Raw genomic sequence first — 26,827 nt, 5'->3', positions numbered from 1 at the left:
CTTACAACAAAATTATAAGTACGTAAGTACTTATTTGTATGCATATCGTCAACATGATTACTAAAGGCGCTAAGTGACATTTTATTGGAAGTACTGAACTAGTTTGTAGGTATATATTCCACATTGAAGTAGAAAACGTGGGACTTGCTTTGTTTGGGAATTTTCTGAAGCATTTTATTTATACAAAGATTTAAAAGGTTTAACGCTTCTTTAAAAAGAAAGCAGAAATGTCACTTAAGGTATTTGAAATGATGACGACGATACGTATGGATGAAATAGGAATTAATAACAAAAAACACGCATTTTACAAATACTTGAAACGATTTAAAATGCTTGTATTTGTATTTTATAAGAGTATTGAAAATATTTGAAGTTTACTAATGTATGTACGGTATCGCTCATATCTATAGCACGCCATTTCAAAGTGATATTGTTTGCCACTTATGTTTATTTATTTTTAAGAATTTTCAATTGAACTGTATTCCCTAACAAAACCCATTTAAAACTAAAACAAAGGCAAAAAATGTTCACCCAAATTTCAATCTTTTTTCTCAGAAGTGTTAGATTTTTTTTAACATACAGTATATATATATATATATAGCCCATTCAATTTTAGTGAGATAATGTGCAAGTTCCTAGTGGCTAAAAACTACCGTTGATTTATTTTCTCGAATTTTTTGTCGCATTTGCTTCCATATAACGAATAAAATCAATTTATTTGTATAAAGAAGAAAAAAATTATTTTTATATGGGTTTTCAATTGTAAAGTCTTCAAAAAAATAAATAACCATAGATGGCGAACAATATCACTTTGATATGGCGTGCTATAGATATGACCGATGCTGTAGTTTCAATGTATGTATGTATATTTCATTTTACATATGTAAATACTACAATTTAAAACTTTACTTTTTATTATACATACATATGTATTTTCTTACGATATTATATAATTTGTTACTTACTCCACTATTTAGTATATACGCTAACTTCAATGCCTGTTAACGTCTCCGGAGTACGTTTTGCTTACATTCGACGTATATTTAGTTTTTATGTTTTCACACATTTCCATAAAGCTTTTTTGCCATTGCTCTCGTTTTGGTTTCATGGGTGAAACCAAAACTTGTTGTAAAATTTTTTTGTTTTTTTTTGTTGTTGAAGAAGAATACAATAGAAGTAAATAGTCGAGAAACCAAAAGAGCTCTTTCTTTTTTTTGAAGTAATCTATTACTAATCTCCTGCTACATGTATACTTAACTAATTGGCCACTTTACTGCTAGTTGGTATATATATATATATTAGGATGTGTTTTTTCTCTATATTCTCTATATAAATATGTATAAATGTTTTCCAAAACTCTCGGAACATTTTTGAGCTAAAAACTACTAACAAACATTTTTTAGTAACGCAACTTCAGGTAGAAAAGATCTACGATCAACGCTATGCTATGCTACATATTTAAATATTTAGTTTAGGTTAAAAGGTATGCATACTGGTACCAAATTATGCAATGTACTTTTAAAAATACACATGCGTATGTATAAGTGTAGTATTTCGTTCGGTTAGTTGTGTTTCTACTTGTTTATGTAATAGTACATACATACATACTTTAAAGTTTAATGTAAAAGTGAGAAAAAATATTTAAGAAATATGTATATTTTTTATCTCTCCTGCTTGCATAAAATTGTTTTTGCTTACAGTTTGTCTAAAATTATTCTTATCGTAATTTGTTGTTGTTTAACCCTTGCTTATGTTGCTTGATATTTCCCTTTTGCTCTAGCTCTACATACATACATATCTCACTAAATTATGTTTTTTACAAGTGTAATGTAATAACTATTTGTTTTAAAGCTTTTCCGTTCTTCAAGTTTTCAGTTACATAATTTAATGTTAAAACACAATTTTTCTAAATAAAATTGGCTTAAATGCATTGCAATGAAATAGTGTTTCTTAATTTACAGTGCAAAGCTAGTTTTTAATTGGAGTTCTGACAGTTTTTAAAACTTTACAACAGAGTTCACTTTTCTGTTGTTAAGTACATTCTTCTTCCTTCTCCAATATTTATTTATTTGCAGCTTTTTCTTCATATTCACATTTTTAGTAACAAACTCTAATTTTTTTCACCAAACGAATAGGTATTAAAAAATATGAAGTTTTCCAAAGCGAAAAAGCATCAACTATTTGATCAATTTCAAAAATATTTATTACTCAATTTTTGCCTAAGAAATCGATTTTATTCTAGAAGATCTTTTGTAATTTTTAACACTAAACTTACGTTGCAGATGTTTGAAACTGATTTACGCCACAAAAACTCACACGCTGCCCAATTTTTAATAAAAAAAAATAGTCTGGGGCAGGTTAGGTCAGGTTACGTGGCTCCGCAGAGACCATTAAGTTACGTAGCGTTACCAGATAAACTTTGACCACAGCTAATCACTGAGTACCAGGAGAAATATTTAAGAACATAGCAGACCTCTTGGTAAACCGGAAGATCTTGTTGACCCTATTTTGGAGACTAGCCTGCAGTCTGTTAAAGGCAGGATATTCGCAAAGGATGTTTTACATTGTATCCTCTTTCGCGCAGCACCACCTACAGATCTTATCGTTGGTCAGAGCCAGTTTTAAGGCGTACGATGCCAGCAGGCCATATCTGGTTACAACACCAAGCTGTAACCTAGCGTCTGCCCTTTTGAGGGATAGGAGAAAATTCGTCCGCTTTATATAAAAAAATCAACAACAAAATACACGCAGCTTGTTATTTTTGCTCTAATGCTGCTACGTGTTCCCGGAACTGAGTACAAATCTAAATATGTCCTGCACTCTGCCACACTTATTGAGGAAGTGCAATCGACAACAACCGCATTTATCGCAGCCCGACTGTCGATACAGAAATTTCGTCGTTTATTTGTTGCGTTGCTGTTTAGTATTTAGCTCCGCCGCCCTCTTTGTGGCTAATACTTCTGCCTGGAAAACGCTGCAGTGGTCCGGCAGCTTATAGGATTTGTTGCGCAGACGACTGCCTTTTTCCATTTTCGACCCACCTGTTTAGGCGTCCACCGAGCCAGCACTCCTCATGCCCTCTCGCAAAACTTCGACTAGTGGCTTCGACTTAGGACTTGCACACAAACTGCCCCGTAGCATTGAACCTGGCTTCGGTTTTGAACGCTATGTTCTTGGCCGATAGGTCCGCCTGCAAGAGATGCAACAAGGTGTAACGTGCTGCACTGGGTGTAGCACTAAGTCAGGGGCGCACTCAGATATTTCTTTAAGGTGGGGACGGGGGGTTTGATATAACAGTCAAAATTTGTTGGTTTTGCCCGTCGTAATAATTGAACAGATATATGCTACGACTACACATGGTTATGGTTATGGCTATGGTATTGCGCCACTGATTGGGCTTTAACTCAAAGCCGGCATTGTAAATATAAAGGGTATGTTCGAAAATATGTCCTAGTGTATTCCAAATTTTTTATTCAAGTATTGAAATATATATATATTTAACCGTTAAAATGGAATTTATAATTTTACGATCAAGTTTAACCGTTATATTATGTTTGTGATCAAATAATTGTATTTTCAGATTTATTTTTTAAATCATGAAAGCTTCGAAATGATCAAAAATTATTTATATGAATCCAAATACGCCATATTTTTGGTCGAAAAAAAATAAAAACACAAAATAACAATTAAATTTGAACGATAAAATCGAGATCCAAACAGAGTTCAAAATGAAAAATATATGTAAGTCCAAATACGCCACAATAATAAGCACGATTATGTTTGATCGAAAAAATAAAAATCAAAAACTAACGATTTTGCATTGTTCTATAAATAAAAATCTGGGTATTTAACGGTAATTTTCGGTCACAGCTTGGTCAATAAGAGAATTCTTAATTAATATGAAATTGGATTGATTGATCTGTTGAGAAGGACTACATCGTTACCTTTTTGTTTACTACTATACTAAATATGTAAGTTGATCTTAGGATTTCTATGTTGCTCATACAACATTTTTTAATGTTTATGTGGTTTCCTGAATAATTAGAGATTATGTTTCAAATTTTAAATACATATTTATGCATATAAAATGTACAAAACACTCAACTACTTAAGGTACATTTAAATTATGTTTAAGACTTAGATTAAAAATTAGATTAGGTTTTGAAACACTTATTCTGTGCAAGTATATATTTTTAGAAAAATCAACTGATCATACAGTATATTAGTAAGTGATACCATAGTAGTAGAAGAGGAAAAATTCTAAATATACCTACAAATATAAAGACATATGTATATAAATGTTGATTTGTAGATTATAATGACTTGCAAAGATTAACAAGTGCAAGAGCAAACAATTTTTAGGGAGTCAAGTCTAAAGTACAGTGTTTGAACTTACATCTTTTTGTTATAAAATATTTATAGCTTGTGTAGAGATAGTGAGCAAAGAATCATTCGTTTTTTCCACCAAATTTTATATGTATGTTAGAAACTTTAGAATTGGCAATAAGTGCAAGTGTGCATTTCGAACAATAGTTACTTGCATAAAATAGTCAACACAACATGACGCTGGATATCTTACAAAGCCGTCGCACCTCATTTTCAAAATGAGCATATTCTCCATTTACACTTGCTCCGCCGCTTCGTCCAACACCATCGAATGCAAATCCATGGCGGAGCGCGTTTTGCGTGGCGGTCGTGGCATCATAAACAGATTGGGGCTCGGACCAACGAATACGGAATTTTGTCGTAGACGCGCAGGCGGCGCATAGCCTGGAAAAGTAGAAAAGTACAAATAGTTATGTTAAGATGTGATGTGTAAAAACTCTATGCGCATAATTACTTAAATACATAATTATATCAGGGACATAATAATTAGACATAAGTTTTTTCGGAAAAACTTTGTTCCATAACAGTTAATAGAGAGAAATATTTTTTATGTCGCCGATAAGTGTTATAACCCAACGTTTACTTTTTACGTTGCCTGATAACTGTTATTGCTCAACGTTTGTCTCTTACGTTGCTTGATAACAGTTATTGTACAACGTTTATATTTTACGTTGCTTGATAACATTTATTACCCAACGTTTATTTTTACGTTGTCCGATAACAGTTATTTCACTCCTCTAATTTTATTTTCATCATCGTTACATTCTTCTTCGTTTCCATTTTCGTCATTATTCTTATCTTACAACGTTTATCAAACAACGTAAAAGACAAACGTTGGGCAATAACTGTTATCAAACAACGTAAAAAATAAACGTTGGGTTATAACTCTTATCGGCGAAATAAAAAATACTTTTCATCTAATAACTGTTATGAAGCAACGTTTTCGTTAAATTTCAGAATTCGGGCAACGTTTTCAATTTGTAAATGCGAGATAACAATTATTTTTGGTCCCTGAATTATATAATTTATATCCGCTTTATATACTCAAAAGTGTTGGCAGATTAAAGCAAAAATACGTAGTTACAATCGCTGCAATTGACATTTTCTTTTAGTCGAAAATTCATTTAACTTTAATCTGTGCTAAAGGGCACGACAAGCTTCGGCATTGAGGGCGGCTGGCAAACAATAAAAAATATGTAGTTTGTGGTAAAAAAAGCAATTGCGTAATTACGGATAGAAGAGTGGGAGCCATGTTGCAACATGTTAATGGAACACACTGTTGGTATGCAACGAAAATTGCTTTTACGAGTATTAAGGCAGAAAGCAGAGGGAAATGCTGAAGGAAGACACCTAGGAAATTCTGGTAACCATTTTGCAATGGTAACTATGACAACAAGTTATATCCATTTGTATCTGGTGTCCACACTTTTCAGCATACCTATCTACGACTGTCCTGTGCCCGATTGGATTAAGTGATAACCAAGAACGTATTTGCAACTAATTAAATTTTTATACATTTACAGTTTTTCGATAAGCACTCTTACATACATACGTATAACTGATGGAAAATTGTATTTATTTTTTTTAATACACCCACTCCTGCAAACCTGCATGTTTTCAATATAAACCCAATATCTCAAAAAATTTGGATATTAGTGATTTCGAGATAGGGGCAAAAAAAAGAGAGAATTTCATGAAAAAATTGGGTTTAGTGACCCGTACTACCTCGCTGGTGGAAGCAAGGATTACACCGCAATGAGCACTTTTGTAGAGCATTCAATTCTGAAGAAACCCCATCATTGACCAAGATTATACCAATCAAAGTTTACGTGTATTTTATATGGGAAATCTTTGCACGCCTTGGGCGAGTACTTAATGTTAATATTAAGGGTTCAACTGTTCAGGGAGTTTTTAGGATTAGTTCATCTTTTCCATTGCATTGTCCTGAGCTAAATTTAAAGTTCCACTCTAGCTCATCGGGAAGTTGGTTAACAATTTATTTCAAGATTTGATTACACACAGGTGAAACATATTCAAGTTTGGCATTTTTTTCCTGAGAGCTATAGTGGAGTCTTTAGAGCAGTGATCTTGAGTTCGCATTCAGGAGGATCCCCAGTTCATTCGGTTGATCATAGATAGATAGATAAAAGCACGGGTATGTCAGGTCTTCTGTATATCTAAAGAGAGTCCCTAAGACAGTATGCCCAAGACACCATCGGCTTCTGTAAGGAATCCTAAAGGACTCCGTTGAAATTAACGGTAGGCACCCCAATTGCGATTTTTTGCGAAAGCGTACAATTGCTGGCGTGTGCCGATGACCTCGGCATCTTCGGCTCTGCCTTCTCGGAATTAAAAAGAAAAGCTAAGCGGGTGGGTATGGTGATGAATACATAAAAAGTGTCACCCGTCATCAGGCAAACACTCAGAGCATAAGCGTATTGACACCCACGTTGAAAGTGATAAGTTTGAAAAAGTAGACTAGTTCGTTTTTCTCGAAGATTCTGAGCAAGATCTACGTGCTTTTACTTGCCGCTGGCACAGAAGATAAGCGACTGGTTACAGCGCCCAACAAGAAGATGAGCTCTGCCGTGCAGGCTTGGCCTGGGAATTATTATAATGGAGCATCATAAGGCTCATTCTTTGAAGTTTTTGTTTGGCTCCTTTTAATTTTGTACCCACAAGTAATGGAAATAGGAAAAGCACACCGCGGTAATCCACTTCCACGGCAAGTGTGATTAAAACTGGAGTCTGGATAAGGAAGCCTACACCATCCTGGCCTATGCAGCCATCGGTATACGCTATTCCACCTTGGAGTTGGGGTAATTTATGGAAAGGAGAGCTAGCTCAGAAAACAATACGAAAAAATTGTATGAGACCAATTTAGTAATGTAACCAGAGACTTTTTATTGATTAAATGTACAATGCACAAATGTATTTTAATTATTTTCACACCATTAACTTACTTAAAAGCAGAAGAAAACAATAACGCTTTGCATTTGCTTGGTTTCTCAGCTAATTGGCTATGGATAGTTTGTATATAAAATGCTTATGTATATTGCGGCTGCTGTGTTGTAGTGGTTAGCAGTGCGCTCTAACCACTCCGCAGAGCCCGGGTGCATGCCCTGGTCAAAGCAGCATTGCAAAAATAAAAAAAAGGGTTTTTTCTTAACAGCGGACGCCCCTCGGCAGGCTTCTCATAAAAATACACTCGCCGTTCGGAGTCGGCGTAAAACTGTAGGTCCCTCCCCATTTGTGTGACAACATCAAGGCGCACGCCACAAATCGGAGTAGAAGCTCGGCCAAACACTAACATATGTGTAAGCGCCAATCTATTATTATTATATCACACGTAAATAAATCCACAATAATTCCGGTGAGATAATTATTAATGTCTTTATTTCACTATTGTATACTTCTAGGTGCATAGCAATATAACTTTATGGCGTGTTAAAATAAAAAGTGTTGGGAAATGAAAATACAACAGCAATCAACTAGGAAAACAAAGGAGATGCACAATTTGCGTTGAGCGTGTTGAGATATGATTTTCGAATTTAAATGCAAATTAATATGAAGGACTGCAAATTCATAAGCATACTAGCAATAAGTGCATGATGATACGTACACATACATACATATTTGTACATACGTACGTAATGGTAAAAATTCACACCTGAAAATGGAGATGCTAGTGTAGTGTAGTGATATGCATATGAGTGGTAAATAAAAATTTGTATTGTCAGTATGGAACTGTCAAACAACAAAGAGCTATCAACATTCAAATTTGTGGGTGAGTAAATGAAAATTTTTTATAACATTTTCATTAAAAAATATTTACCTACATACATATGTGTATTAAAGAAAGCACAACCGAGCATTTATATGCTTTTAAGTGTAAATTTTTCATTGATCAGAGCTCATTGTTTTCTTCTCCTGCCATTTTCGTTTTTAAGATTACTTTAAGAGCTAGCTTTCACTAACTACTATGTATAGTTGAAAACCATTTTTTTGATTTTCTGATATTGTTATCAAAATATTATCAACAACTGCTTCACATTCGTAATGTAGTTTGCTTTGCTCTTACATTGTCATATTAACCAACTACTGATGGTTTTAGCAACCTTTCTACTTATAATTTAGTATTTTGCCGGCTCGAGGTCAATTTTAAAAATTTTATGAAAACACAAGTGTTTTTTGGTGTTTGTTTCCCATATATTTCGATTACGCTTCGGTAACCGCCCTCAGGGCAAATTAATTTACACGTCCGCACTGTTTGGGGTGGAGTTTGGTATAAGAAGAGGCGCGTAACAAATTATCATTGCTAATAAAATACCACAAAACTTTTTATTCAGAATTTTAAGAAAAATTTTATAGCCAATTAAATTTTAACACGATAAAGTGTAAGTTTCAAGTGCCTGCAAAATGCCGTTAATTTTTTATAATTTTTTTTTCAGAAGGAGTCGCGGTGTAACTCTGTCGCCGCCAATATAATTAACTTCAGAGAATAGGTGTTAAAATTTTTGACAGCTGTAGTGCATAGCGCGTCTTTTTTAATGTGTTTTATGTATATAGATTTTAAGATTCGTTCGCTAGTGATGCAGGCACCAACCGTTTTTATTCGCGTCAATCTTCCAGACGCGGTAAAGATTAACAACCACAAATATATGTAAATGGTCCTAATGACCAGCATTCTAAGAAATTCTCAATAAAACTTGTTCATATATGTATTGTGTTTCAAGTGGCAATTTAGTTAAAGTATGGCGCTCGTTAAATTTAATTGCATCACAATTTATGCCTTAACCGAAACTTTTTCAATTGTTAGTAAAGAGTTTTTTGTATGCCTGAAGACAATACCTTTTCTTTATGGGCTACCAGTACCTGTGCTTCTGTCTGTCATTTACACAGCAACCGCCGGATGCTGCTCTAACAAAAGACTACCTGCGCCATGCAGTATGAAAACTAAAAATATTACAAAATCCATTCAGTAGTGGGAAAAACCCAAGGTTTAACTGAGTTGATCAATTAATACAACTGTGGAAAAACCAAAAAAAAATTTGCTCTAACTACGGATAATTTAAAGCGGTGGGAAAATCCAAGGATTTAACGGCACTCGTCAATTAAATCAACAAAAACTATAACTTACTAAATCATTCATTTCGCGGTGGAAAACCCCAAAGAGGCAGGCGATCCTTAGTCAAATCAAAAATGCTGCATTATTGTAGACAGTCACAATTTTTACTGTTCGTTATTGTGCTGACAATCAAATCAACGGGCAGCCGGCCAGCGCCAGCGTCAAAAGAAAATATCGATGAGAATCTGGGCAGCATTTTTAAAGTGGGTCCAGGCTTTGCTGTTTTCAACACTACCAAAGAAATGCCAATAGACGATGAAATTATTTGCCCCGAACGACGTGCAGGAGCGCCATTTTGCACAGAGGTGGAAAATTATTTGGAAGTAACGCAGTTAGATAAATTCAGTTTAGAAGAATTTGAAAAATTCAAACCCTATTTCAAAGATGATTTTGTACGGCCAGCAAATGTTACAAATCGCATGGATGTTGAACCAGCGGAGAGCTACTTTTGCAATAGTAAAACGCGCGTAGTTTACCCAAAGGTGGCTGAATCAAGTGAATCGCGCTGGTTGATGGTGGTGCAACATCAAAAATACAGACAGGGCGTGCTGGTGGAGCAGTGTGAAAACGAGAATACGCCCTGTAAGTATGAAGAACTCTTACCATTTGGTATAACGACGAGATGCAGGCAACATTTTGTCTATAGAAGTTTGGTGGTGTTGGTCGAAGGCGTAATGCAGGAGCGAATGGTGAAATTACCAAATGCTTGCAAGTGTGTGCTGAGGCATGTACATTAGAGTTAAAATTTATAATTTTTTTTATATTATAATTGTTAATTAGTTTTAAGAATTAGGTATTGCTTTTTTATGTGATAAAATTTAGGAAATTTTATGTTATAAATAAAGTAAAATTTTTTTATCTACACGCTGACATTTTCCTTTCACTTTTGCATGAAATTATTTGGTGATTTGTTTTGCGAATTCGCTTTTAGGCATGGTGGTTGCTAGTGATGGCACGATTAATCGAATAACCGATCGATTATTTTCATTCGGTTAACGATTTAATTGTATCGAAATTTTCCTTTTGATTCATCGAGCGATTAACCGATTAATTTTTCAAAATAATCGAAAAGAAACCATCAAAAATTTACTAATTTACTCACACAATAATGTATGAATCAAAATAAGTTGGAATGTTTTTTGCATTCTCGTATTCTGCAATTTTTTTTAAACGATATTTCTGCAAAAAACCGTAACACAAGCTTAACCTAGTAGCTACTAAAAAATCATAACCCAGGTATGCACATATTTTCATTTTATTTTCCGAATTCGGTGTTGTGCGTTTTTTTTATAACGGGTGATTTTTTAAGAGCTTGATAACTTTTTTTTAAAAAAAAACGCATAAAATTTGCAAAATCTCATCGGTTCTTTATTTGAAACGTTAGATTGGTCCATGACATTTACTTTTTGAAGATAATTTCATTTAAATGTTGACCGCGGCTGCGTCTTAGGTGGTCCATTCGGAAAGTCCAATTTTGGGCAACTTTTTCGAGCATTTCGGCCGGAATAGCCCGAATTTCTTCGGAAATGTTGTCTTCCAAAGCTGGAATAGTTGCGGGCTTATTTCTGTAGACTTTAGACTTGACGTAGCCCCACAAAAAATAGTCTAAAGGCGTCAAATCGCATGATCTTGGTGGCCAACTTACCGGTCCATTTCTTGAGATGAATTGTTCTCCGAAGTTTTCCCTCAAAATGGCCATAGAATCGCGAGCTGTGTGGCATGTAGCGCCATCTTGTTGAAACCACATGTCAACCAAGTTCAGTTCTTCCATTTTTGGCAACAAAAAGTTTGTTAGCATCGAACGATAGCGATCGCCATTCACCGTAACGTTGCGTCCAACAGCATCTTTGAAAAAATACGGTCCAATGATTCCACCAGCGTACAAACCACACCAAACAGTGCATTTTTCGGGATGCATGGGCAGTTCTTGAACGGCTTCTGGTTGCTCTTCACTCCAAATGCGGCAATTTTGCTTATTTACGAAGCCATTCAACCAGAAATGAGCCTCATCGCTGAACAAAATTTCGACATTTCATTTCATTTTCAACATTTCGAACCGAACACTGATTTTGGTAATAAAATTCAATGATTTGCAAGCGTTGCTCGTTAGTAAGTCTATTCATGATGAAATTTCAAAGCATACTGAGCATCTTTCTCTTTGACACCATGTCTGAAATCCCACGTGATCTGTCAAATACTAATGCATGAAAATCCTAACCTCAAAAAAATCACCCGTTATATACGAAAATAAGCAACGCCATTACCAAACAGAAATATCCCAAAATCAGCGATAAGTGCCAGATAAGGTCCTGGAACTTTTCATACAAAAATTTAATGGGCTACAAAACTGCATACTGAAAATCTTTTTAAGAAATCTCATTAAAAAGCTATAATTGTTTGTTGATTTTCTTTTATATTGCACAAAGTTTGATATATTTGTGTTTATACGTTTTTTGTTAAAGAATAAGCTATATTTAAAAAAATGACTAGAATTAAATAACAAAAAAAAAATCTTTTCGTGCGCTGTAATTTTGACAGGGTGTAAGTCAGTTTTTATAACTTTTATAAAAAACATCGATGTATTTGTTACTTGTGCATCCCTAATCCCATCTCTGATCTATCTAAAAGTACCTTTGCATGCAACATGCAATACAGATATTCAAATTTGCACTTGCAAGCTCAGTCAGTTAGTGTTTCCTTTTGTCACGCCTTACAATTTTAAATTTCGTTCGAAAAAATACAAGAAAATGTATCAACAAGCTTTTGCGCTTTTCGCAGTAAATCGGACAATGTGAGGGTCACCAATCAGAAACAACACTTGTCAATGACTATTACCATCGTAATTTTGAATTTTTAAAGATACGTATGTATGTATGTACACTTATTATTCCAACTTAATACATGCTGATATATATTAGACTGGTTCGCATTAGATCGCGTCAATCCCCATAAGAAAAAATAAAATAAAATTTGTAATTACTGCCTAGTTTGAAAGCATAACTGGGGAGGTTTTTATCGTCTGAGAATGGTTCGTCTAAGCTTAGTTTTAAAATTTTCCAAAATTGGATATTTTTCATAACATTTTATATTTTGTAAAACCCCTTCAATATTTTATTGTCCTAAATTACCAAAATAAAGTTTGAAAAAAAGTCAAGAATAATACTGGATTATGGCTGCTTTTAGTACAGACTATAGATACAATTTATGATTATATTTTGACATCAAAAAGATGTAGTGGAAAACTGTTGTACAGTTTTTTTTTTTTTTGAAGATACCATTGGTGTTCTCTTTAATTTAAGAATGTGATTTGCCTACGACTTACAAAACTTGACTCTCCTCATTTTTAGTGAAAAAAATGGATTATCTATAGCTGGATTAGCTGGGCGCTATTAATGAAGTAGTACGACCGGAAAAATTTTGATATTTCGTGATTTCAAAATTTTCTGGGGACCATGCAGAATTTTATTTCGGGACTTGACGGTGTTCCTCGTGGATAACTTAGCCCTATTTATCAGAAAACTTAGGTATTTTTTGGGACTAGTAATTGTTTAAAGGAATCTTCCGGAATTTGTCCGACCATTCGGCATTCTTTGTGCTTAAATTTTCGATTTTTTTTCGGGTTACTTCGTGTTAAACCTTTCAAAGATTTTTCGGGATTCATAGTATTTTATTCTTTGCGATCGTTTGGTATTCTTCCCAGAATTTTTGGTTTTTTACTTTTCAGGATTTTTCGGAAATTTTTGTGACTTGCTCAGGACTTTTCGAATTTCTTCCTTTTCTACTTTTATGGATGTTCCTAGGTGCGCTCGTAATTTTACGAAATTTTTTGCGATTTTTCTGGAATATTCGGTGTTCTTTGTACTTATATTTTCGGACTTTCGGGATTCTTCATGTCATAGCTTTAGGTATGCTTTCGGGCTCTTTCGGTACCTTTAGAATTTTTTTATAAATTTTGCGAGACTTACGGTTTATGTTAGTAATTCGAGAAATGGAGGAATTTTTGGAATTGTTCTTGGACACATGTATTTTGAACCGCTACTGTTTTGCCAATTGGGTTAGGTCATTTGCTTTTCGTGCATGCATACATACATACATACATATGTACATAGTAAATATATAGAGACAGTGATTTCCTTGTTGATATGCAAGTTGCAATTCTGCTTATGCAAGCCATGTTGTTTGGCTCTCTGCTTTTCATTTCTGCAGTCGATGTTTACAACATTTCCCTAATAGTTGGTGCTTGAGTGCAATTTCAATACTTTTTCAGGAATGCGGGCGGGTAAATGTAAACTAAGTAACGTTTGGAGTTTTGCATGTGTACATTCATTTGTTTTCAAATTCACTTGCATGTCTGTTTATGCAATTCCATTCAAATGGATGTGCCTGACCAGTGGGAGGTCTGTAGAAAAATTTTGTAATCATTTATCAACGTCAGTGAATGGGTTGAAGTATTAGGGATATTAAAAAGCACACTCGTGTGGTTGATTCGAAGAAAACTTTGGTATGCAAACTTATGTACATAAATACTTATGTATGTCAATGAATGCATACACATGGAGATATGCATGTACGAGTACATGAATCACTTGAAAGCGTGTTTTGTACAGCGATAAGGCATCAGAGAGCAACCAACTTTCGTGCAATATTTAAGCTTCAATAAATTAACAATTTATGTCGTTAGACAGTAGTTGTGGATTATCAAACAAGCACCTTTCTATGTTAAGTCGCTGCTGTGGCAAAGAAAGTTGTTGTAGGTTTTAAAATTTATCTGTCCTTTAAAAACAAATTTTGTACTGAAAAAATGTGTTTGAAGGTTAGATAGATTTAAAAACCTAGTACATGAGAAAACAGTACTAAGAAAGTTTGAAAAAGCTATAACTATAACTATAAATTGAAAACCAAAATACATAAGTAGCGGACCCGAAAAGTTTATAAAATTTTGCACATTTGAAAATAAATAAATTCAAAATCAGATTTGAAAAATTATGCTTACCTTTAGCATATATCGTGGGATTATATGCAGCGAAATGACATGTTGGCATATTGATGTTATTGACTAGGCCCATTGACATACGAGACACAGATGCACGCTGAAATAGATACGAAAACAAAATTACTTAACAGTGAACGTAGTTCAGTATGTATTCGAATTTTTGATTTCCTAATAAAAATCTTCATTATTTCTTGAAAAATTCTGGTATGGCTTCGGCTTTCGAAGGACTTTTTAATCTTGCAATCTCCGTTAAACTTTCGAGCTGGCTGAAGAAATGTATCTCTTGGCCTTTTGACAACCCGAATATTGGGTAGCAAGGGAAATCCATAACTTTATGCTTCAGTTTACTATCGAGAGCTTACTATAGGTGTTTTATTTCAATGGACGCAACTACACTGCCCACAATATTTTTGTTTGGTATAACTTTCCTACCAAAATCTCATATCTGACCAATCTTTTATATGTGAGGTACATCATAAATAGGCACCCGCTTACTAAATTTCAGTCGTATACCTTGAAAACTGAGGCAATAGATTCTATTCACGCAGACAGACAGATATTCTAATCATTTTGGTATATCCCTTTAAAAAATTTTATGAGTGCTCAGAATTTATGAGTCTAAAGTGAGTCCTTCTCTCTTCATAAATATGATTCTGAGACCAATCAACCAGACTGACTCATTTTGGGACTCTTTTGATGTCTTAAATGCTGAGTTGAACAAAGTAACAAAGTTCACGTAGAAGTAAAATTTTATTAATAATCGGAGTTGTAAGGAATATTTGTTTCGAAGACTCAGAAAGTGTCATATTTCCGACTCCAATATGACTCCTAACTTGGACCCATATTGACGTGCCTTTCTAAGAAGGGAAACGTGCTCTTTCCTGACACTTTTTTTAGGTCATAATTTGGGTTGCAACTCAAAAATCTGAAACTTTTCTGAATCTAAAATGAGTCTGAATGTTCATAGGAATTCTTTCGGGGGTGTATCTCTTCTTCATCTGGTACTTTCATGTTTATGAAAGGTATATATATACTTTCTTTTTGGTTGTTGTTGTTTCAGGCAGGGTTTGTATACGATGTATTTTGGAAGGAGTTTCCGTCATCCCTTCAGCGTTCTCGAAAATGACACTGAAGATGGCATATCGCCGAAACCGGTTTGTCTCCAAACACAAATTTGATAATGGATGACGGAAAAGACATCGCATATATATATATATATATATGTATATATCTAATTTGCATTCAAAAAAATACTCACCCCATGTGTTGGTATTGCGTCCATATCGACCAGCGGACAGGAAGACCGATGTTGTTGCTGAAATTTCGGTTGATACGGTTCCAGCATACGTATCTTACCCCAACGGTTAAAGAACAAAACGATGGCGCCCACCCAAAGCATCAATACGAGGCCAACAATGATTACCTCCTCTGGTCGCACGACGATTTTTGGGCCTTTGAAATTCGATTGAAAAGAAAAGCAACGATCAGATAAATAAATATTGGGTGTTCAAACTGTCTTCTTATTAGATTATCTAGTTATGCGATTATAAGTTTTACTCAGATTACAACAATAAAATATGGTAGAGAATAATAAATAATTCACAACCAGGCACTCTAATAACCAGAAAGATTTGAAAACATCACTATTTTTTCCGCAAATGCATTTACACCAATTAAATTTCAAGCAATTTGTGTGACTGTAATGAACACCAATTTCAATTAGAGCAAAAATCAATGAAAGCAAAATAACCAAGCTACTCGTAGCGTCTAAGTTGCGAATTTCTCTTTTAAATTGACTTTGAAAATGACAAACGGAGACAAATGTAATGAAAATTACATTAAAGAAAAACAAACAACCCGTAATGGCTAGTCTGGCAGCGCGCGTTGAGGAAATACAGCAACAAATAGTAATGAAGTCAATGAGTCGCGCTGTTGAACAAATCACTGCAACGACTTTTAATTACTACTGTAATGGCAGGTGGATATATTGGTAATTTGTTTTAATTACTTGCAACCAAGTAACAGTTGCAGGATAATACGGGAAATGGTTAATGCCATTAAATTCGATATACATATGTGTATGTAGGTATATACTTAAGCACACGTGGCAAAAGAGAAGATAAATACTTTTCGTAATATGAATATTTATATGTATACAAGCAGTTATGTATATATAACTTTGTATACACCTTTACACATATGTATGTAGGTTGTGTAAACAGAAGAATATCCTTGAATTTCATGAGAGTCACATATGCGGCACGAAGTCGACCACGCTTGTCAACGACATACCGTTGATGTTCCCATCGCCGATCAAATTACCGATGTATGTACATTAGGGTGGTCCAGAAATGCTTGAGGGTGGGGGAAAAAGTATAGTCGGATTTTTATGCTCTCACCGCCTAGGATTGTTCTATACCGCAAAAAATATGGCCCTATTTTTTATTTTGAAATCATAAAATATTTAGATGACGCTCTAAGCGCTCAGAATTTTCCATGTATTTTATATGGGGAAAAAAACACTTTCCGGAAATGGTTTAGAATTCTTGAAAATCAATATTTTTATTAAAAACTGGTTAAATAAATAATTGGGTATTGTTACTGGAAGTTTTTTCTGGAAAGTTTTTCGATTGAAAAATATTGATTTCCAAGAAAACTATTGTTGAAAAGTTTTTTTTTTCATATAAAGTACATGAAAAAATTTTAGCGCTTTGAGTGACCTCTAAATATTTTTTTATTTAAAAAAAAAATGGGTAATGCCATTTTTTTAATTTAAAGGTCCGTCAAAACCCTCAGAAAATGCAATGAAGTGATAAAAAAAAAAATTAGTATTAAAAATGGTTAAATAAACAATTATTTATTGTTTTTGGAAGTCTCCTGAAGACAAACAAAGTTCTTCGAAAAATATTTATTTTAGAGAATTTTGCACCATTTCCACGAAAAATGGTTTCTTTCCCATATAAAATGCATGGAAAACTTTGCTCTAAATATATTTTGATTATAAAATTAAAAAAAGGTATATTTTTCGATATAAAACAATCCTAGGTGGGAAGGGGGGAGGGGAGAGCATTAAAATCCCAACTTTACTTAATTTGGACCACCCTAATGTACATACATATGTGTCCAAGTATGTATGTACAGTATAGGTCACATCTATAGCACGCCATTTCAAAGATACACTGGTTTCTACTTATGTTTATTTATTTAATTTTAAGACTTTTCAATTAAAATATAGTTCATTCTCTTACAAAACCCGTAAAACCCCAAGTTTTAGTCTGATAATGTGCAAGTTTCAAGTGGCTGAAAATTACCGCCGATTTTTTAGAATTTTTTTTTTTTGTCGCATTTGCTTCCATGTAACGAATAAACACAATCTATTTGTATATGAAAAAAAACGCAAAATGTGTTGCATTTGTTTGTAGTTTTCTATAAAGTTTTAAACTTGGGTTCATATGGGCTTTGTTAGAGAATGAACTCTGTTTCAATTAAAATTCTTAAAAATAAATAAATGAAAAAAGTGGCAAATAATATCATTTTGAAATGGCGTGCTATAGATACGACCGATACTGTATATTCGTTCATTCTTGTTAGCAATTTCCTCTTTCCCATTTAAACATATGTTAGCAAGTATATATTTAATATATGTATGTTTAAGCACTTATCTACTTACATACATTCATATGGGCATACATATGTACACATCACGTGCGGCAACGGTTTGAGTAGAAATTGCGTACGCGCGTTGTAAAACTTGATCTTTACGCTCACCTTTGGCTGGGAAAAGGAATATAATTTCCGCTCTTTTTTTCCTGTCCTGGGTTGTCAAACACATGTGTGTGCCACGTGGCATATATATACATATCCTACGTATGTATAACACAATACATAGCTACCTTACTGGAAATTATTTCCATAATTTTCATGCACGAAATTTTTGGCCTTCTAGCAAGTGTGAAACCATGACTAATTTATTTTTAGTTTTGTGTGTTTTTTGTTGCATAGAGAAGGTAATAAATGCCTATGAGCTCTAAATTTTCACTATTTTATTCTACAGTTAATTTTTTTTTTCGTATTTCTACTACCATACGTCCATCAGGCTACTTTCTGGGTACCTGACCAGCCATAACCAATTGAAATTCCACTTTCGTCAAATAGATGCGATCGCAGAGTCGCAATGCCGGCTCTGCCTCGAAGGTGATGAAACTTCGGAGCATATTCATATTCTCTGTCACTGTCCGGCTTTGGCCAGACAAAGACTGATTTATTCTAAATCTTCAATGGTCAAATCCTTTGTTATAAGGAATTCGACTACCAAGGCCCTTTTAATATTCATTAGGGTAGCCGAAGGTATCTTGGCCACACTGGGTTAGGGACTCTCTTTAAGAGACACAAAAGATCTTTTAGGTCGCGATGTCTCTTGTTCTAGTACACCCAAAAAATTAATAAACTAACTAAAAGTCAACTATAAAAATAGCACACTTCCGTCTTTGTCTTATCTTATTTAATTTGTGGAATTTTTAGTTTATAATTCTGTCAACATCTCAAGCCCTGCTCAAGTGTACTGGACTTTCTGCCACTCTTGTCTTCCTTTCATAAAGGCCTCCGGTATCGCTCGATTGTCGCTCGCGACGCAATTAGCTACAGGTGTTCTCTGTGTAGATACTACTTATATTGGGATGGTCCCAAGTTTTTGTTTTCAGTACCCTCCAGAAGTGGAGATTCCGAAATAAAAAAAAAATCGGGTCTCCTCTTTTTATATGTGACCTGGTCTACGAAAAGGGAGCTTACGTGCGAAAACTAGTTTTCTGTGAAAAAGCTGTTAAAAGTAAGCAACTCGTTTCGTTTACTCGTTTTTACTCTTCTTTCTCTACATTTTTTGTACACTTCTAAGCAAGTTAGGATTTTCTGCTTTTCACCACGTGAAAAAGCATCTCATCTTCCATCCGAATCAACCAAAAAGTGAAAATTGATTTTTTGACACCTAAGCCCCCTTTCCGTAGACCAGGTCACATATAGTCTTTAGTTATAGTGATGACAGCGGGAAGATTTCTAAAAGTTGTGTATATTTGGACCACCCTAACGTATATAATATTCAGTTACGATGCTGAATTCGCATTCCTTTAAATGTAGGGGTTTCTACTCATCAAATATTGTTTCACCGGCTTTAATACAATTTCGTATTTCTTTACTTTCTTTTTCAAGAGTATAACAGGCTTGAAAACGTAAACAAACATCATTTCTGTTTTAACTTATTTTCTTTTGTTCATTTATTTTTTTCATTGCCCATAATTTAAAGTCACTTTTGTTTGCATTAGTAGATATATATGTATATATGTATGTACGCATTTGTACTTACATATGTATGTATTCAGCTCCGATGATTGGTGCTTTAATACTATACATACCTGCATATGTATATATATAAAGTAAACAAAAGCTAAATCAATAACTTAAAGCAAGCGGTTCAAGTTATATTAAAAGTATTTTTGTTCCAATATGCCGAAGGCGCACCACAAACGAATTTTATTTTGCCTCTTTCATTTTCCGCTTAACTAAAACGTCTGCCGCATTGAACGCATTGAAACACAAAAGCTAATTGCGAGTGTTTGAGCTTGCAAAACGTTTTATGTTTATTTTTAATTTTTGCAATAACCCCAAAAAGTTCTGAAAAATCGAGGAAGGTAGCAAAAGGATTCAGAAAATTACCTAAAGCCTCCCAAAAATCACGAGGAATTCTTGAAGTCTTGAAATATAACGAAAACCACGGACCATTTCATTATATCATAAATGTCTAAAAACCGATTATTATTATTTTTTTGTTTAACGGTTTAGTATACAAAAATCGACAAGACAGCATAGCACTTTAGTATTCAGCGTCCTTCATATACTTGAGTACCTGAATGTTTTTTCCTTTAGTATCTAGGCATCTCTATACACTACGTTTGTGGGTAGTATTTAGCGCTCAAAAAGGTACAAAATTATTTGTTTTTGTGCTGTCGCAAACTCAAATGAACCGAAGGGATAAAACATGAAATACATTCGCAAATGCTGCGTTGAAATTGAAAATAATTTTTCCCGCGACAAATTTAATTTTTTTTTCGAATATCGAGTCATTGGAGCAATACGTAATACATTCAAGCCCATTAGGATGCTCTCTTCAAAATTCCAGTTACATCAGCCCCAGGGCACTAACTCAAGTGGCCAAAATATGTTCTCTCCAACGGCAGTCCTCAACATAAAAGGTCATACTAAAATAAATCCCAAACTTTTATCGAAAATAACTACGTATAACGCCTTCACTAAAAGTTCACAAGTTCAGGTTCATGGTTTATAGCGAAAGTTTAAGGGAGTGCTTATTTGCGAACTAATACGAAAATTGTTCTTATGTTTTTTTACTGTACATACAAGTCAAATGAAATGTACTAATTTAATTATTCATTTTTATTTTAAGATTACAATTTTTGAAGAACAAAGGAACTAAAAGTTTAAACTGCTCACTGTAGTATCAATTATTCATTCATTCGTATAGCATCTGAGTTCTGCACATCAACGTAAATTCTATCTATTATATATGCTCTCCGATTTCGTAACTTCTTCAAAAAATTCTGCGAGTGACTTTGTGCAGTCGGCGAACGTTTAGTGATCATTTGCTTTGGTTGCTTTGGCGACGGAGTAACGTTCACTTTACTCTTCTCACTCTTTTTCTCAGTGTGCTGCTTGATTTCAGTCATGAGTTTCTCGATGATGACCGCTCGTTCAGGAGTGATCTTGTACAAAAAATGTGGCTTGCGACTATTGTGCCCCTCCTTCGATGGTGTTTCATTGTCTGCTGCTTTGACTGCTTCACATAAATCGTTCTCCATAGGCTTACTGTTGTTGGTGTCAACACTCTCACTATTACTATTGCTTAGCATAGATCCATAGCAACTTTCAATTGTTTGGTCATGGACAGCTGATGGTGCGGGTACTTGTGAGTCCATCATCTTCTTTGATGGCGGTCGTTCTCGTATAGACAGGCGACGTTGTTGCAGGCAAGATTTTTCCTTAATGTTATAACACAGAGTTTCCACTTTACGGCTCTCACCATTCATGGAGCCTGTGTGATTTGAAATTCGGGTTTGTTGACTGTTTTGTTTTGTAGCTGATACATGCTGCGGAAGTGCACTTTCTACTTTTTTATGAGAAACGCTATGGGGCTTGCGTGTTTCGCAATCTTTAAAAGCCTCTATCCAGGGCGCATAAACCGGTACGTATTTTTGGTTGTTTCTTAACGGTGGTAGTTCTGTTCTACTAGTCGCAATTCGAGCAGCGACAGTTGCACCGGCTGGTGATGCAGAAACTGGTTTAGTAAGAGGTGTAGAGCGTTCCAAGGTATCTTCATTTTTGATGATGTAACGCCCAAATATTGGCGTTTGTATGCACGAGTCTCGTTTGATAGTTTTTTTCTTAGACTGTAGTGCGCCCATGGCTACGGAGTTTAATAATTCAAGATAAAATGTGTTTGTGTCGAATAACTACTGCAGATTGTGGCAATCCTCGAAAGCAGTGATCTTTTTATACAACCAAAATTAATTTGTTAGCGACTTTTGACTCGTTACGAACGAAAAACAGGTACAAATATTTAATTAACTCACAGGTATTAGTTAGAACTCCCCAAACCGGTAAACAAAAATGTTATACCTCACACTATTCATTATTAGTTTCCTCAAAATAATCAAAGGCTACCTGTTAATGATACATATAGTGCAGCTGGTACATATGAACGCGATACCAGGAAAATATAAGATTATTCAGAACACATACAAAATTCGCTCGTATATTCAGTTAGTTTTTCCCAAATTAAAAATATTCGAAACACAGTCAATTCTTCGAGCAGTGTATGTACCTGAACTAGATTAGTTAAAAAGTCCGTCCAAATTTTTTATCGCAATTTTTTAAATATGTATTAACGAGAGGCTCTAAAAATTCGTTTTATAATAATTAATATCACAAAATTTTTTATACATAGTTAATATCGACTTTTTTTGATATTTGTATCAAATGGTGAATAAACTTCTAGTTGCCCTTTATGCATATATTGGCATGCTTCACGAAATATGTAAGTTGCTACTTCCTTTAAACCTTTCCTTCCTTTCCTTAAAACCGTTACAGTTCGATGTTTTTCGTCATAAAATTGTTAGTTGGAATGCTTTCTGCCAGCAAATAAATAACTAGCCTTGTTGATAGAGGAATGAAACTTTAAGACATCTCCATAAAATTACAAAAGAAAAGCTGTAAAAAAATTCGCAACATGGACAGTTTTCATATCTTTATTTTGACCAAGATATAAATGGGAAAAAAGGTTTTAGGCGGGACGAAGTTCGAAGTTGATTTTATTTACCGTTTTACAAAGAGATGGAATTTTCCGAAAAATATTTTTCGCCCATATTTTAATCCTTTTTTAGAGTAGTTTTATGAATTCTTTCACTAAGCCAACAATCAAAACACTTCTTTAAGTTGGGCCTAGTTTTTTTGCCTTTGTTCTTCTATGCAATGCACTGTTCCGATATGTGCTGTGCAGTTTCAGTTTCCTGTGAAAATTCCCAAATGATCCTTAAATTGTTCACGGATAAAATAATGCATTTTATGTTCTACATTCCTGTTAGTGGCGTGGAGAGCTCTAGAGTCTAGACCTCTAAGCACTTTCATCACTTTTCCGTTAATAATATATATAACAATGTATACCTCTACTATGCATCTATGTATGCACATATGTAGCTATAATCTATCGTTACCACATATCTTAATTTACTTCTTGTTAACTTACCACTCCCCGCCGCGGTGGAGTTCAATGCTGTTTCGTTGGTCACATCTTCGTGGCTGCTGATATAATCTGAGTTCGTTGCTGAGGCAGTTCCAGTCTCTTCGATTTCCACAATAAAATTTGGTCCAGTCCAACCAGAGCCCCATTCTAAAAGTAGATCGAGAAGAAAAATATTTAGCGTCGTTTTCTCAAGTATAGCGTTTAGCTCACATCATGCTTAAAAATTGCTTTAAAATATATAGCTATGTCTAGAGTAAAGAACTACTATTATCGGGTTTTAAAGTATGCAGTAAAGCAATTTAAACCCGATACTAAAATGTTTTTTTTTTAGAAAAAAACATAAATTTTAATATAAAGTGAGCTTTAAAGTTATAGGTTACATAAAAACCGGCCCTTAGTGTAGTAATTTATAAATGAATGAATGGAAACCATCGAACACCTTTTCAAATATTTCCTCTATTAGCAAAGGTAGAGCTACAATTTTTGGCAATTACTTCTTTGATGATCTGGATGAGCCCAAAAAAAATAAACATTATAAAGAAACCAGGCCGCTGTCGGCCGCTGTGGTGTAGTGGTAAGCAGTGCGCGCTTCCACTCCGCTGCGCCTGGGTTCAAGCCCTGGGCAAAGCAACATCGAAAAAAAATAGAAAAAAGTTTTTTCTTAACAGCGGTCGTCCCTCGGCAGGCAATGGCAAACCTCCGAGTGTATTTCTGCCATGAAAAACAGCTTCTCATAAAAATACAATCGCCGTTCGGAGTCGGCGTAAAACTGTAGGTCCCTCCGCAGCTCGGCCAAACACTAACATATGTGTAAGCGCCAATATATTATTATTATAAAGAAACCAGGAGATTGGGAGTAATAAGTGGGTTTTAGCGAAACGGGCATTACTGTAAACCCTGTGCGGTATCACTTAAGACTGTGCCTGGCGTTCAACCAAGCTTGACATTTGAAGAGAACATTATTAGAGCAATGGCTGCGGTCCCCGATTTCGGAGGAATTTGAATTTGGTAATGGATTTAGCTTTGGGGGAATTCAATATCAAACGATTTTGATTAGAACATTACTATTGAGGATAAAATTGCATTTACAAATTACAACTTGTAATACCAATCTCTCATTTTGTTATTACGGGTTTGCCTCATGCAACCGTGGGAATATTAAAGAACTTGCAACTGTGCATAGCGACCAGTGTTGCGAGCTATTTTGTAGCTAGATTTAGCTATTATTTTGGACGTTTAGCTATAGAAATTTGCATTTAGTGCTATTAGCTACTTTTTAAGCTTTTTTTTAAATCGAGTTAGTTATTTTAGCTACAATTGTTTTTATAATTTCCCCATTTTTACACAGAGTTTTATCATTTTGATGGATATAAAACAATACAAAAGTTGGTATTCTGGCATCTCTAATCCCCTTTTTGTTATAGCAATTACTCCGTGCGACAATATAATAATCTTAGTTATTTAATTTATTTAGCTATTTTTGAAGAAACAAATTTTTAGCTATTTTTAGTAATTTTTTTTCGAATAATTTGGCTATAAGCATTTAAATTTTCTGGCAACACTGACTGCGACATTTTTCACTTTTTCGTTTGACGATCTTTTTTCTTGTTGCGTTTTCTCCACCAAGCCATCGATTTTTTTATATTATATATCACAGTTAATGATATTTTTTGTTTCTTTTTTTAATAAAAAATTATCATGAAGTGCTTTAAATATATCGCAAAATTCATTTCGTTGGAATTTCATTGAAAATAGGGGAATTTTTTAATGAATTTCGGGGAATTAGCCCTAAGAGGGTTGGCATCCTTGGCTGGGGTGGACCTTTTTATGACTACGAAATTCCCTAGAAGTTACAAATCTTCTCGTTCGTTTGCGGATTAACCCGGGCTAAAAGGAATGAACTTGAGAGATTATACTCATTGTTTGAATAAAATAAAAATTAAAGCAAAGTTCCACGGTTTGTACATTTGTACAGATTTGTATAGCGTTGTTGTTTGTATCAAGAATAAGTTCAGCTCAATGAAAAAATTTCCAAACAACCCTACTCTGTAACTGTCAAAATGTAAAACTCTATACAAATGGACAAATCTTGTGTTACCTGCTTAATGCTCAAACTATAGCTTTTTTACCTTCTGAAACTCCTGGCGTTGGTTCTGGTCGCTCTAATAACTTCTCCAGTTTGGCTGCTGAAATGAAAGAATGGTAAAATAATTAGTTAAAATGGGCTCAAACTTGCCGTTCACAATTCATTTGTCTTTCATGTGGAATTTTATTCAAATGTATATATATTTCATTAAATAACGTTTGTATGCACTCATGAATGAGCAATTTGTAAACACGTACATATAACACCTGTTTCAAAATTGGCGATGCGCCAAAGCAAACTTGGCTGGTTGTAAATTACCCATCGCATAGGAAATGGAAGTGTCTGCAATTTCAGCCAGACTTTTTCGCAGCAGTTATGTATTTTGTTTTTGGCTACAAACTTGTTGAATGAAAACATTAAATATTCTATGTTTTCCGAAGTAGCACATGCAAAAGCACAACTAGCTAGGCAAATATCAGCTGATTAAAAAAAATATTGGTTTTTTAAAGAAAAATGCAGTCATTAAGAAAGTTCCACAATTTTATATGAAAATAAATATTTGCAAAAAATAAAGCCGGCCCAGTGCATTGCTATATCAAGCAAATAAGTTAAGCTTTAACAATGTTGACCTATCAATGTCACTTTTATTAACTCCTGCACTAAGCTGTTTCTCCTTTCATGCTTGAATTTTGCCAAAAATAACTACCTTTTGCTTTAAACTCAATCTTGTCCATTATTATACCATTACTACATAGCTGTAGATTATAACTTTTATAGGACAACAAAACTATGCCAAAAACTTTTGCTGCAGGTTTATTTGCTGTAGACACTGAGTTGTAAATTTGTTTGTTTGAGCTTTACTTTGGCAACACTATTTTGCATATTTTCACCATCATCTGTTCAATTCCGCAAAGTAAGCAAGTTGTCTGAAAATACCAACAGACAGGTGTTTGTGGCCATAAAACTTTATGGTTAGACAGTAAATTTGTGGTCGAAGCGAATATTTGTGAAATCGCACAAAACTGCTAAAGGAAGAGTGAAGTAATTTTGCTTGTTAACCTTTAATTTAACTTCTGTGAACGTGATTTTCATTGAAGTCTTTCGAGCGAGTGTATAAGACATAAAATTGATTTAAGCGCACAGAAGATCTATGAAATCTTAACAATAACACAGCCGTAAAAAGAAGGTATGGCCGGAGAGGACGGTTTCAACCTATTTCGGGTATATGGAATCGAACGACTACAATATATATATATATATATATTTTTTTTAATATTGCCTACAAGTGAATTTTTCTGGTATTATACCCTCTTTTATGGTGACTAAATTTTATCTGGTTGGCTTTTTCGCTGAAATTTCTTTGCAAAGTTCTTCAAACTATTTCAGGCCTTAACTTTTGTGGAGATATCAAATCCTAAAAAATAAATAAGT

The 26,827-nt window shown here is 34.3% G+C and overlaps 1 protein-coding gene across 1 annotated transcript; it reads right to left on the bottom strand.

The window, feature by feature from the left end:
* Positions 1–4,297: 4,297 nt before the first annotated feature.
* Positions 4,298–25,492, bottom strand: LOC118734618. Its single transcript, XM_036464322.1, has 5 exons — positions 25,440–25,492; positions 23,314–23,457; positions 15,766–15,959; positions 14,508–14,604; positions 4,298–4,770 (listed from the first exon to the last, which is right to left on the bottom strand). The coding sequence occupies exons 3-5, from the start codon at positions 15,904–15,906 to the stop codon at positions 4,622–4,624; spliced, it is 387 nt and encodes a 128-aa protein (XP_036320215.1). The 5' UTR covers positions 15,907–15,959; positions 23,314–23,457; positions 25,440–25,492; the 3' UTR covers positions 4,298–4,621.
* Between the last annotated feature and the right edge of the window lie 1,335 nt (positions 25,493–26,827).

This window comes from Rhagoletis pomonella, unplaced genomic scaffold (assembly GCF_013731165.1).
Source record: "Rhagoletis pomonella isolate Grant_MI unplaced genomic scaffold, Rhpom_1.0 Rhpom_scaffold_00002, whole genome shotgun sequence".
Lineage (NCBI taxonomy): Eukaryota > Metazoa > Arthropoda > Insecta > Diptera > Tephritidae > Rhagoletis > Rhagoletis pomonella.
Note: the sequence above shows the minus strand (reverse complement) of the source record. Positions and strands in the feature narration are given on the sequence as shown.

What these genes read in the sequence shown, in the direction of transcription:
- LOC118734618 (XM_036464322.1), bottom strand. Translation starts at nt 15,906, where the DNA reads ATGCTTTGGGTGGGCGCCATCGTTTTGTTCTTTAACCGTTGGGGTAAG. An exon ending in ACGCAATACCAACACATGGG is followed by an intron (nt 14,605 to 15,765) that starts GTGAGTATTTTT and finishes TATCTATTTCAG; the next exon opens with CGTGCATCTGTGTCTCGTAT. An exon ending in TCCCACGATATATGCTAAAG is followed by an intron (nt 4,771 to 14,507) that starts GTAAGCATAATT and finishes CTACTTTTCCAG; the next exon opens with GCTATGCGCCGCCTGCGCGT.